The sequence below is a fragment of the Dermacentor variabilis genome, chromosome 4, assembly GCF_050947875.1.
Source record: "Dermacentor variabilis isolate Ectoservices chromosome 4, ASM5094787v1, whole genome shotgun sequence".
Lineage (NCBI taxonomy): Eukaryota > Metazoa > Arthropoda > Arachnida > Ixodida > Ixodidae > Dermacentor > Dermacentor variabilis.
The window spans coordinates 55,542,087-55,555,557 of NC_134571.1; the positions used below are offsets into that span (position 1 = coordinate 55,542,087).

Here is a 13,471-nt window from a genome sequence, read left to right on the forward strand (position 1 = left end):
AAGCACATCGCGTGCGGACATCTGGGACCCTTGCCTAAGCATTTTGTGCATCGGCACCTCTGACTGCGTGACTAATTACATAGAGCGTTGACTCCTCGAGCTCGCGTCTAGGCATTTTGTGCGTCGTCACCTCAGACTGCGCGGCTAAGCACATCAAGTGTCGACTCCTCGAGCCTGCGGCTAGTAATTTCATGCGTCAGCACCTCGGACTGCGCGACTAAACGCATCGAATGTCGACTCCTTGAGCCCGTGACTAGGCATTTCGCACATCGGCACCTCGGATTGCGTGGCTAGGTACTTCATGCTTCAGCACCTCGGACTGCGCGACTAAGCACATCAAGTGTCGACTCCTCGAGCCCACGTCTAGGCATTTCGCGCATCGGCACCTCGGACTGCGCAGCTAGGTACTTTGCGCGTCAGCACCTCGACCTGCGCGAATAAGCACATCGAGCATCGGCCATCAGTGAGCCAGAAAATCGTCTCGTGTGCACGATATCAAAGGGCAGAGACCCAAAGGACCACCTGTAAGCAAAGATAGCAAAAGCTACAATCCTGGTGCATTTTGAGAGATGTGAACTTCAAAAACTTTGAGAGACGTTCTCTCAAAAGTGTGTTTGGGGAATTCTGCATTGTCTGTGGAAAAGGTAGCATGGGATTGCCTGGACCAATTTTGATCCTGTTTGTTTTTATGTATGCCCTGAAGTGTGCTTGAGGGTATGACAGTCTTCAACATCTTACTGAGGGCTTAGTTTTCCTTCTGCATGCTAATTTGTGAACAACAAGTTCTGGTACAATTAGTGAAGGTGAACATGATGTTCTGTGTAAAAAAACAAAGCGGTTAAAAAGTTTTTGAACTGTTATACCCTGTACTGCTCTTTTGAGCAAAAGATTAAAACTACAGGCAGCTCCCTGGCATGTTTCGTTAAAGTGCCAGGTTTTCCACAAGCAGAACACGTGTAACTTTTTATAACTTGAAAACTAGTCAAGGTATCATAATGAAACTGCACATTTCTTTATTTGAGACACATTCGAGTGTGGCTGCCAAATTTCGTTGCTCTAGGTCAAAGAAAAAAAAAAGTTACATCTGATCCCCACCTCCCCCCTTAAACATCCCCTCAACTGTCTTTTTTTTATTTTGCCATCTTCTTCTTCGCTAACTTTCCCAAAACACAGATGGTTTTCCTTTGCTTCCTGGCGCACAGTGCGTGCTCATGTATACTTAAGGAGCGTGTACTATGTCCTGCAGACAGTCTCATATGAAATGCATGGCAGGCAAAACAAGAGCTCGAAGCACCACAACAATGTCAGAAACAGCTCTGAGTGGGCGCCAGTATGCTTATTAGGCATCTAGGCACTCATACTGTGACCGGAGACAGCATGTGTGCAGCTGTATAATTAAGAAACTCGTACTATGTCCCGTGACTGGCTCTTTTAAAGCAAAGCTCTTTATGGCTAGGTTCTGGCAGATCTCGTCTCCGTGGACATAGATCAACAATTTTTCATATATGTGCCAATCCCAAAGATAGTGCAATGCTGGGTCGACCTGCGGCAGAGGCGAAGCAGGCATTAAGCACTCCCCATACATAGGCCCATCCCGAAAATAGTGTAATGCCGGGCCAACCTGCGGCGGAGGTGCAGTTCGCCATTAAGGGGCCCACACTCACAGCTTCGCTGGTAATCTTTCTTCACAGAGTGGAAGGGCACTGAATTTTTCATTCTTGGCATGGTTCACCTCAATAAATTGTGTACGCTTCACCAGCTGTATTGCGGCGAAGCTGACCAATGGAGTTAGAACAATTTGGCAAAGACCAATTTTGAAATCAACATAACGGAAGTTTCGGCCCATAGAAATGCATGGACACTGGCTAGGACCTTCGGTCGGGATAGAATTAAACAGTCGCTAAGCAAGACTTGATGAGGAGGTGAAACAGCACTCACTCGGGCTTCCCAATAAAGTCACGGCATCGGGCACGTTGCTGACATGCCCTCTGTCGTGAGTCTGCTCGCTGATAAGGCAAAATACGTGTGGCGCGCTCACTGAAGAGGCAATATATCAGACGATATCACGATTTTTGTGTGTCATGTCTATAGAAGAACATATAAATGCAGTTTTCACTGTAGCACTACAGATGACATGTCGGGCGTGCTGCGATCATTTCCTCCTCTCCTGACCGCACGTGCTGTCGCAACCTAGCAAGTTCCTCTCCTCAACTATTTCTTTCTCCGTGACTGGAGTCGACTCAACGGAAGTTTACTGTATTTCTGGCGCTCTGCGCGTTCCAAGGGTCATTGAAGTTAACTGGTGCACCGCAGAATACATTCATATTAACAAGAGTTTACTGCCATTAAATAATGCCTACACCTGCCAGGACCAGAGGGCGAGTCCAACTGATCCAATTTTATGAATTAGCAATTGTTGAATAAGTGAGTTTTGACTGTACAAGTGATTCTACTGCAAGGAAGCGGCGGTTTCGAACAGCATCATGTGTATCAATTTTTTTTACAACATGGACTCCACAATACGCTAAATGTGTATTTCACTTCACTTGAAAAAGAGAATCTGTTTGGTATTCAACCTGATATTCGAAGGGCGTTTCTGTCTAATATTTGCATTCGATTACGAAATTTCGTTAATCAAACACCCCTAAAAATGGCGTATTTAGTTTTAGTGTTGACTACGCACTTGTTCGCTAAACCTGCTTGGGTGCTTTTTCCCCTCTCTGGTGTTCTTTCCACAGGGTGTTTCAGTGGCATACCGCCGAGCTCTGTACGACTTCGAGGCAGAGTCCAGTCAGGAGCTGAACATTCGGCAAGGGGATGTTGTACGCCTCCTCGGTGTCTTGGACGGCGACTGGGCCCTTGGAGAAGCCCATGGAAGAAGGGGCCGTTTTCCTCTTGCATTCCTGGAGCCCGAAACCCAGCCATCAGGCAAGTAGTGTTTCTCACTTATACAGGCTGACACTGTTTATGTGAAATGTCAGTGAACAAACATCTTATGCAAGACACCTCTCTCCGGAATTGTTCCAGACCTTCTGCGTTCTCTTGTGCCAATGCTCATCCAACAATTTGGAGCTGGGATTGTCTGGGGTACCGAGTCACAGTTGCCTATAGACTAGAATGGGCAGCGCTTGTAGGTGGCAGCCATCTTTTGCAGGGACCGCTAGAACTGGCTGAAGAAAATGGCCGTGATAGCACTCGGCGTTTTCTAATCACATGCTTGCCGCCATAGTTCACTCATCACAACTTTGCTGTCAGCTGCCCCATCGCAAACCCACAGCCTCTGTGTAGGCCGGGTCGACAGATGGTGGTGGTGGTGCAGATTAAGTGCGCTTGCTTTGAACAGGAGTACGATATTTTTGTCTGTAAGAGGACTTGAAAATCTACAGCCTGGTGTGCATGTCCATGCCTAATGGCTGGCATATATAGGTCGTTGTGCTTCACGAAATGTCATCACTAACATATCTCAAAGCGTAAAATAAATGGGGTGTTTTCTAATGTTGCAGGAGAGAGAAAATGTGTTGTAATCAGTGTAATGCAAAATTGTAGGTTCCCCGCTGCAGAATAATATTTGCATACCTGCCAACTCTTCCAAATTTTGCGTAATGTTTGTGAATTTGGGCTTTCCTACGATTTTGCAAATATTGTGTGAAGTTGTATGAAATATTTGTGCCGAAGGTACATCATTAAATAATAATCATTAATAAAGTGTATATGTATTCCATGAAAGGTGTGAGCTCAGGAATAACTTCTTAAAATGTGTGCTACGTGCCTCACTACCCATGGTGTTCTATCCGCAGGATTTTTACCAAATTAAACACTCACAGTTTGGCAGGCATGTGTGTGGCTTGCATGTCAGCATTGTCTATGCATAATTTTCTTACCATGTTCAAAAAGTATTGGGATGCTTTTTTAAGGCATCCTTTGCTTCGTTGAGATCTGAAGCTGTATGCGTAGACCCGCAGTGGTAGCTTAGTAGTTAACGGTTTCACGTTGCTGAGTGGGAGATCACAGGTTGAATCCCAGCCGTGGTGACCGCATTTCAGTCAAGGTGAAATGCAAGAAATGCTTATGTACTTAGATTTAGGTGCACATTAAGGAACCCCAGGTGGTCAAAATTAGTCTGGAATTGTCCTCTGTGATGTAGCCTCATAATCACATTGTGGTTTGGGCATGTTAACCACCCAGACTTCAATTTAACTGTGTACATAAGCGGGAACTGTGTGTATGACGTTCCTTTATTTTTTTTAGGGTGCCCAGCAATTGCACTGTACAGCTTTAATGCAGAACAAGATGGCGATTTGGGATTCTCGGTACGTATTGCTTTCACATCGCTTTCACGTGTGTTTGTCGTCCAAAGAAACTGCGAAGTGACACAATCTGGTTTGCAGGAAGGAGACACGGTGGTCGTGCTTTCTCGAATCAACAAGGACTGGCTGTATGGAGAAAATGGAAACAAAAGAGGGCAGTTCCCGGCTTCCTTTGTGCAACCAATATCAAAGAGTCCCTCCACAAAGGTACTTTACCATTCCTCGTGAAGCAGCCTGAATGCTTTTCAGACTGGAACTTCATGTTTTTTTGTGGTGTTTTCCTTGTTTGGCGTCAAAACATTGCAGTGCCTACTTTTTCTACCTTTGCGTTACTGAGCTATGCACATGCGTGCACATAATGTGTTCCAGGGACAGCTTGAAGAAGCATGGAGTAGTTTGTGTACCATATCTACACGATTCTAATATGCACTTTTTTCCTAAAAAAATAGCTCTCATTCATGTGTGCGTTAGTCTGGTGCAAAAGTAAAAGTGGTTTCAGGGAATGTGAAAAAACCTGCTGTAATATAGCTAGCAGCATCGCCACGGATGTTAACTCTCCCTAAACATTTAGGTGGGACAGCCCAATCAACACCAAGCAAGTAAATTTTTTTGCCCGCATGTGTTCGCCTGTGCTGTCGCCTCTGCTACTCCTGGCTCGTCTGTCTCATCATTTGATTTAGTCGCAATGGCTTCAAAGAAGTTCCGTTATGAAGCATCCCTTAAGCGAGAAGCCATTTTACTTGCCGAAAAGGAGGAAGGAAACCGAGCGACATCGTGTGTTTTAGGTGTCCCGGAGACTTGTGAGCGATTGGCGGAAACAAAGGCCTGCCATCTTTTCATGCATGGCTTCCTGCAAGAAATTTACCAGCCCGAAGCAGCGACACTTTCTGGAACTTGAAGACTACCTCACAGATTTCATCAAGGAGCAATGACTCGTCCAACTGCCAGTCACTTCAGAAATGATGAAAAGTCAAGGAGTTTCTGCTGGAGATCAACTTTGACATGTCCTGTTCTCGTTTTAAAGCTAGCAGGAGCTGGATCGCCAAGTTCATGAAGCACAAGGGATTTTCACTGCGCCGAAAGACATGCATTTGTCAGAAACTACCGGAGGTGTATGAAGAAAAGCTGGTTGCCTTCCTTCCAGAGGCTTGTAATTAAATTCTGACATTCCCACGGCTATACAACTGGCATATCAGAAATGCAGATGCCAGTTTTTTTTTTTTTTTTTTTTTTACATGCTGTCAAACTACATGGCAGAAGCACAAGGCACGAAGCAAGTGTAAGTACTTTCTGCTGAGAAGAAAAAGACCAGATGAGGGAAAAAGACACTGCTGTGCTGCTTGGTCGATTGGCACAAGCTGAAGCTCTACCTAATCTTCAAATAGTAAGCATTTCCAGCAGGTGTCACATTTCCAAAAGATGTGTTAGTGCGGATGCATCCAAAAGGGTGGATAGATGTCAATTTGATGATCAACTGGATAGACGTGTGGGGAAGAGTCCCATTGCAGACCTGGGTGTGCGTGCCGTGCTTGTTCTTTATTCATTCAGGTGTCACGTCAATGACCGTGTCCCAGTGAACTAGAATATATGGCTAGTGCACCAACCGACATGCCTTGTGCCTTATCACGTGTGGCACGCGAAGTGTGGCTTGTAGCAGCGGCGTTGTCATCGTCGCTAACTATTGAATGCTTCTAGTAAACAGTAGCTCTACTCATGGTCGGTCTGGAGCATGTGTCTGGTCGAATACCTAACCATGCCTCCCCCCTCCTCCACTGCAATGTGTGACTCATTTCACCGATAGTGTAATCTTCAATTGTTAGCGACTGTAGTGGTGATGCTACAGGTGACACAAAATGTGTCGGAGAGGCATGATCACACCACTCAAAGAAGTTTCTAGTGCACTCTACCCATGTTAAGGAGAAGCTTGTGGACTGCCACAGCAACCTTGCAATCATCTGTTAAACTTGTGTTAAATATGTGGTAATAAACCTGCCAAGGACAGGGTACATGTTGCATACAATGATTGGCTGCTTGAAGAGAACACGCATTGACGCTGACTGGGGGAATGAAAGGCCAGTGCTGCCATACCTCATGAAGTGGGTTTAAGGCATGTGGAAGGCAATCCTGTGAGCAATGGTGTCACATTCATTCAAGAAGTTGAGGATTTCGAATGCCCTGAATGGCAGCGAGGAGGACTGCCTGTGGTCAGTTGAGTGACAAGGAATATTCGCCAGAACCCGACACAGACTTGTAATGCTAGTTGTGTCGATGGTGGGATGGTTGTGTGCATAAAATAAAATGTGTTCTGTCAGGTACGTGGTGTCAAACTTAGTTTTTTTTTATATCTGCGTGGTAGAATTTGGATCAAATTATTCTTTTTTTTTAATTTATGCATGTAACTTGCCTGTGCCTTACAATCATGTACATGTTAGAATCGTGAAAATACAGTATATGGGTTGTTGTCAAGTTAGTTTCATATGGAGAATTTTCAGTGAAAGGCTGAGCATTAAAGGAAAAATTTTTGCATGAGGGTAAGGAATTTTTCAGAGTTGTGAAACTGCAGTAGTGAAAGGGGCACTAAAAAATTGTGGTCAATTTCCTGCTCATACATAGCAGCTTCAGGTAAGCTGAAAAAAATTCATAATTTAGTGGCAGTGCTAAAGTAACTTACCTGAGGAAAATGCAATGTAAATTTATTATGAACTTGTACTGCAACCTGCATACGTGTGGCAAACACTCCAAGCAAGTAATGCACATAGCAGCACGAGAGTACTCTCCTGGCAGATGGCCATATGAAACCATTCATGCATATGGAGCGCTATCAACCAAGAGGTGCTTGTGCACATCATTGTGGTTCATTTTTGTCAGAGTGTTAATAACTAAAGAAAATGTGCAGCAACTGTCGACGATGATTGTCAACATAAGCGAATAGCCCCAACGAACAAGCAACAGCCCCCCCCATCCCCTCCCTCTTGCCCATTCTTTCAACTCGGTCGCACTAGAAGTCACACATGACAGCCCTCCCCTTCTCCTCAACTCAGTTGCATGCGAGCGTACGCCCTCTCCCTCAGCACCTTTGTATCACAAGTCCAACCATCACTCACCATGATTGCTTAGTGGTTGTGGTGTTGGGCTGCTAAGCATGAGGTCGCAGGATTGAATCCCGGCCGCAGCAGCCACATTTTACCAACCGCATTTCGATGGGAGCGAAATGCGAAAACACCCGTGTACTTAGATATAGCTGCATGTTAAAGAACCCTAGGTGGTCTAAATTTCCGGTTTCCCCCACTATGGCATGCTTCATAATCAGATCGTGATTTTAGCATGTAAAACCCCATAATTTAATTTTTTTAAAGTCCGTCCATCGACCGCCGCCTACCACAGAAACTGTGAAAGAGCCAAAGAAAGCTAGTCACATTAGAAATGTTGTTGCCAAGTTCCACGTTTTACAAAATATACACAATCCATACCCAAGAAGCGTGCACTAGCAAGTCACTAGTGTACAAGAAATGCCATCTCCCGACTGCATGTCACCATCAACAACAAAATCCGTCCAAGAGTGGAACTTTCTCAACTTACTGCTGTTGCTCAGTGTGCTCATCAAATTATTCAGTATTCCACCTATTTCTTATTGCTTCTGCCCGATGACTGTGTTATGAAGCAGCATGTCCTGTGTTTTCTATAAACAGGGTGTGGACATCTACCGAGCTGCATTTGCATTTGAAGCCCAGCACGCGGATGAACTCACCTTGCGCCCCGGAGACAAAGTCCAGGTGACCTGCAAGGTGAACGACGACTGGTGGCAAGGGAGGCTGCTGGGATCGACTTCTAGCGAGGGCATCTTTCCCGCCGCCTTCGTGGAAAGCCTGTCTTAAATGGTGTTGGATAGCAACCATGTTCTCTCCAGGAGAAAAAAGAAAAACGCCTATAAGGCGGCTAAATTGCCTCGCCTGTGGGTCACAAGACTGGGACACTCTGACGTTTCTTCCGAAAATGTTATGCACATTGGAAACTCGTCCCTCCTGTGACTACCACAGAGCCCTTGTACAAGTATCATCATCACAGGGCTGTGCGAGGGTACTCGTACTGGAAAATTTGTGCGCGCGTGAACTATAGACCGTAGCAACGCAGGTCGGACAGATCACACCTTTGCGTGGTTGGCATCTGTGTGTATGCATCAGTTGGTAGGCATCGCCACGAATGTGTGCGTCCATCATGGCGTACCGCACATGTAGTTACGTTACCATAGTGGCCGTGCTTGCCATGCCTAGGTTGTGTAAATACGTGCTACCATGTGTTTATGAAACTGTTAGGGTACTGTGTACAACATATGCAAGTTGCCAAGGAAATAATTGTTGTGTTCAAAGGACTGCAAGGTCACACCTCTCACGTAAAGTAGGATGGCACGTTCATCGCTGGCCACCTGTATCAATGTACTTGATGCTTTCTGCGGGTACTCTTCCTCTCTGTGGAGTTGCTTATGTTTTAAATTTTTCGCTGCAAATGCCCATAGAGAGAGATGTGCTAGCCTAGTCAGTGGGACACCTTAAAGAACAAGAGAGAACTAATGATGCTGTAGCGTTATCTTTTGGCTTCTGCCTCCCATGGCCAGAGGTTTTATTCTTTACAAGTGATTTGCTTGTCCATTGAATATGGTAGAGCATTTGCTGGTTTTGCATGCGATCATGTTTTGTGTGCCAGGCATTTAGTTTGTATAGCGTCACGCTTGAATGCGCTGCAGAAAAAGAAATGAAACATTCAAGCACTGTCATCATATTGAAATCTGCTTTGTATTTCTGATGTGAAGAGCGCACAGAAAATCTACTGGAAATCCTTGCTGATCAAAAATATTTGGGTGCACTGCTGTGCAGCTTTCGGCATGCGATGACATTCCGAGTGATGATATTGTGTTTTTGTCGGAGAATGTTTGCACATTTCTAAGTACCTGGTGAACAAAACGTGCAAACTGGACAGGAAGGTTTTTACACATCTTTTTTTACTAAATGACGCCTACTCGACTAGCACTGCGGCTGTCTGACGCGTCAAGGTGACTGTAAATTTCTGAAAATGCTTTTATTTACATGAAGAATAAACTGTGCGCAGAATATTTAATAGCGTAGTATTCTTTTGGTTCAGCTTGGAAATTCTGACTTTTCTATGAATTGGGTCCAGTCAAAGTCGTTTGAAGAACCCAAAGGATGACTTCCACTGGTAAGTTCATCGAAGGACAGTACGGTGAAGTGCTTGCAATCTGGTGAAGTGGTGTCGTTTCCAAACTGTAAGCACGATCGTGTCATTATTATCACTGCAACACAAAGGCCTCTGTCAACAAACCTACCACCACCAGCCATGCCCTATGCCAACAAACTTCATAACCTCACCAGTCCATCTTATTCTGCTGTCCCAGATTGCTGCTCCTATCTCTAAACATCAATTCTGTTACTTCAAAGCTAGGTTTACATGGCAGACCATTCATAGATTGTGCAACGACTAAAGTGTGAGCATTCACATAACAAAAAGATATCGGACGGTACAGGTGAATCGGTCTTGCTCTCAAACCAAACGCAAAGTTCCTGACATATTTTTCTTGCGATCCAAAATTGCCTTTTAAGTTACAGCAACGTTATGAATTTCTCCGCTAGGACGAGACAAGCACAATAGGAATAGGTATTGCTTGATCACATGGTCCACAGATGACATACAACTATTGGTCCAGTCTGTGAACACAAATGTGCCACCAGTTACTTCGTTTAATGCATGTCCTGCCCAACTGGACTTCTCTTATTCTGAATTAGAATATCAACTGCTCTTGCTTCATAATGTACTATTACTGTATTTTCTGTCGGCAATGTGCCCATTTTTCTTTTTTCATGGCTCCTTGCACAATTCATGGCTTCCTTCCAGGATGTTTTGTCAGCTTTTAGCAATCAGCCACATAGGTGTGTACTGTTAAAATATAGTATTAAAGCAAACTGAACCTTAAGCCACACAGCTGGGGGACCATTGTATAATTTCCCATATATTATACAGTACACTCCTGCCAAGCAAAAGTTTTGGTAAGTTTATGAGTTTTCTACACCTTAAGAAGAGTTGAGAGTGCACTGTACGCAATATTTTGCTATCCAAGGTAAGCTGCTGTTCATGAGTTCTGAGTGCCTACCAAGTGCACCCTTGGCCTATTCTTGTAGCGTTTTCTTGCTGCCTGGGTTGGGCACAGCTAGTGCATGTAGATAAATATAATCTTTCACTATGTACTTCCACAGTAGTATAAGTGCAAACTATTTTATTTTTTACAGGCTGCTGAGCACTAGATTAGCCTTCTGCATAATGCGTAATTTTGTCCTCAATTCTTTGTATTAAGTCAATCTCCAAAGCTGGCTGACAGAATAATTCTCTCGTGTACTGGTTAGACTACAGGTTGACATTTTACTTTGTTCTTGTTATAATTAGTGCACTACAGTCTGCACAAAAGACAGCAGCCATCTTTATGCACTCATGCAGAACTAAGTTGCATGACATGCAAGCACCACAACATTGTGCCTTGCTAGAAAGCATGCAAGAAGGTGAGTGTTAAGCTGAGGAAATGCAGTACACGCAGAATTCTATATATGGCAATAAGCTGATCTATATCATGCATATACTCTGGATTTTTCTATGGAATAACTACCGCATATATTGCAACTTGTAGCGTTATGTCATATGTATTTGCATCTTTGTGCTTCCAGCATGCAATGTACAATATTGTGGTCAAGAGCGCGAGCAGTGGCCACTAGTCTGAGAACCGCGTCACTCTGCTCATTCGGTGGTAAATACGTTCCGATCTGTAATGGCTTCAATCTCAGAAATATGTCCATTTCGTAGGCTGCAGAAGTGCTGATTGGCTGGGCAGGTGCCCACAGCCAATCACAACTTCAGCAGCAGACAACATGAACATGTTCATTAGGCGGACACTCACGGAATACCTCCCCCCAATGTACATTTCAATGTGTGACGTATTACTTTTCGGTCAGTAACGCGAGCAGTGAGACAGCTCCCTAGCCTTCGTAGCTGCCAGCTATGTATGAACAGGAGGACAGTTCATTTTTATGTATGGTTTTACTATATCACTTGCAATTCCTGAGATACCAAGACAAAATACAGTGGGGTGCAGGGCAGAACTTACGTTGAGGGCTGTACAGACGCAGTGGTCATGATCAAGCATTGTCTCTTGAAATATCCAGTCGTTAAGCAGCTGGTTGTCAAAATACAGCTTCGTGTCACTTGTGATTATGCCCTGCTTGAGGTCTTTTGTTGGGCAATTGAAATTCAACCGCTGCAAATCAATAGTCAGTCCAGCGCCTGTAGCCTTGACAAAGCTCTCCTTCAAGCACTGTAAAAAAAAGCTCAAGGACATTCTGCCAAGTGTGTTTCGTAGTTGGAACAAAAAAAATCTACTTGCCCAAAGTCGATAAAAACGTCTAAGCAAGTCACTTTCGGTGCCTGGCTGCTCAATGAAGCTCCATTCTTTTGGAGTGAACTGCCTCTCCATGACTGCGAAGAACTCGTGTATCGTCTTGCCGCCTGCACTAAAAAGTGTTTGGTCATCAAATGCTTTCATCAATGGAAGCAAAATGTTTATGCAAACACATTCAGTGCTGTTCACCAGAATACTCTGTTTTCATGACGTCAACTCCGACATTGGGGTAGTCGTCGGCTGCCAACACTGCAAAATCCCCTTGATGTGAGACATTGAAGTCAAAAGAGTGAACTGTAAGTTCCGGATGTTTTAAGATGGGCCTGTTATGCTCATTTCGACCGAAGTGGATGTCGTGGTAGGGCACGCCACGAAGTTCACTGATGCATTTTCTGAGCAGAAGTCTGCCGATCTATTAAAGACAAAAAGAAAACACAGCAACCATAACTTTTTAAAATGGGTAATGTCTGTTTCTCTTAAGCACCCTGCTCATAGCCACTATTATGTGCCATGCTCTTATGTGCCTCTTATGCTCTTATGTCCACGTGCCACAGACATTTGAGAAAACAATCATGCAAACGTGAGCAGAGAGAAAAAAGGTGCAGTTAGCTTACCGGCAGTGCGAGGCATTGGTGCACCTTAGTGTGGGCAGCAATGATAACCTACCAAGCTGGCTGTCATATTAATACAATTGGAATTCTTGGGGGGGAATGTCTATGTGTCTGTCTGTATCAAGCCTCTTTTACATACCCAGTGAGCCAAGTTGTCTACTACAGCTTGGGCCACTAGGTGTAATTTGCTGCTGGCTACTGTCTGGCCTAGTAGACAACTTGGGTCATTGGGTATGTGCCCAAATAGACGAATTCGGCGCTACCTATGTGACACCGGTATGTGCCCATTCTTGGCCAGTCCCCCTGAGAGGGTGTGCCAACGTGACACAAGGGATGTGTAGCCATGATACAGGTATATACTACTGAGTTTTAACTAGGGTGCAGCGATCACAAGACATACTGTGTCGTGGTATGATTTGGCATCGTGGTTGGCAGTGAAATTGCCACTTCGCGTGTGCGTGGTGGCAATCGCTACATTGCTACGCTAATCGCGTTAACGTCAACATTTACCGTTAGATGGGTTCTGCCAGCATCTTTATTGGAAACATTTGAGGTGCAATGAAGAACAAAAGGGAGAGGTGTGCATTAACAAACATTCGTAAAGGCAGTTAACATAACACGTCAGTTTAGCAGCCAAACAACACGTCACGATGCTTCACTAACCATTGATGCTTTGGCATCCTTAGTGAACACAAACTTTTGGATGCGCTCTTTTTCTTCGGGTTGAACACACCGCAAGGCGTGCAGCCACTGTTCTCGAGTCGGTTGCCATGCACGAACGTTAAACGCCCACCTTACGGAGTTCCGAGGCATACTGCAGTCGCTGCGGGCACTGCCGATGATTGGCCCTTCAGTTAAGCAGCTCCCCAACAGTACGTTGCCCAACTCGAGAACAACAGTATTGCATACAAAGGCTGCACTACGGCTCGTAAGCGAGGCACAAGTTATTGCGAAATTAGGATTTTAAATCACTCTATTTTCACAGCTTCACATGGCTTCACCACAGGTTTCACGTACTGAGAAACTGGGCGCGTCCATTTTTAATTTTCTACGTTGGTGATGATAGTCGTTAGCCATAGAGTTTTATATTTATTTAGAAA

At 44.7% G+C, this 13,471-nt stretch overlaps 2 protein-coding genes across 2 annotated transcripts in view; one reads left to right on the forward strand and one right to left on the reverse strand.

The window, feature by feature from the left end:
* LOC142579181 (uncharacterized) overlaps positions 1-9,419 on the forward strand; it is a 39,951-nt gene extending 30,532 nt beyond the window's left edge. The window contains exons 11-14 of the mRNA XM_075689147.1: positions 2,739-2,928; positions 4,249-4,310; positions 4,389-4,514; positions 7,997-9,419. Coding sequence (XP_075545262.1) covers positions 2,739-2,928; positions 4,249-4,310; positions 4,389-4,514; positions 7,997-8,182 — 564 coding nt within the window. The 3' untranslated portion in view covers positions 8,183-9,419. The remainder of the gene's footprint in view (positions 1-2,738; positions 2,929-4,248; positions 4,311-4,388; positions 4,515-7,996) is intronic.
* On the reverse strand, positions 8,814-13,430 carry LOC142579182 (L-aminoadipate-semialdehyde dehydrogenase-phosphopantetheinyl transferase). Its single transcript, XM_075689148.1, has 5 exons — positions 13,035-13,430; positions 11,950-12,172; positions 11,746-11,867; positions 11,470-11,676; positions 8,814-9,583 (listed from the first exon to the last, which is right to left on the reverse strand). Exons 1-5 carry the CDS (start codon positions 13,182-13,184, stop codon positions 9,440-9,442), a joined length of 846 nt encoding a protein of 281 aa, XP_075545263.1. The 5' UTR covers positions 13,185-13,430; the 3' UTR covers positions 8,814-9,439.
* Between the last annotated feature and the right edge of the window lie 41 nt (positions 13,431-13,471).

What these genes read in the sequence shown, in the direction of transcription:
- LOC142579182 (XM_075689148.1), bottom strand. Translation starts at nt 13,184, where the DNA reads ATGCCTCGGAACTCCGTAAGGTGGGCGTTTAACGTTCGTGCATGGCAA. An exon ending in CATGAAAACAGAGTATTCTG is followed by an intron (nt 11,868 to 11,949) that starts GTGAACAGCACT and finishes TTTTTAGTGCAG; the next exon opens with GCGGCAAGACGATACACGAG. An exon ending in GACGTTTTTATCGACTTTGG is followed by an intron (nt 11,677 to 11,745) that starts GCAAGTAGATTT and finishes TTTTTTTTACAG; the next exon opens with TGCTTGAAGGAGAGCTTTGT.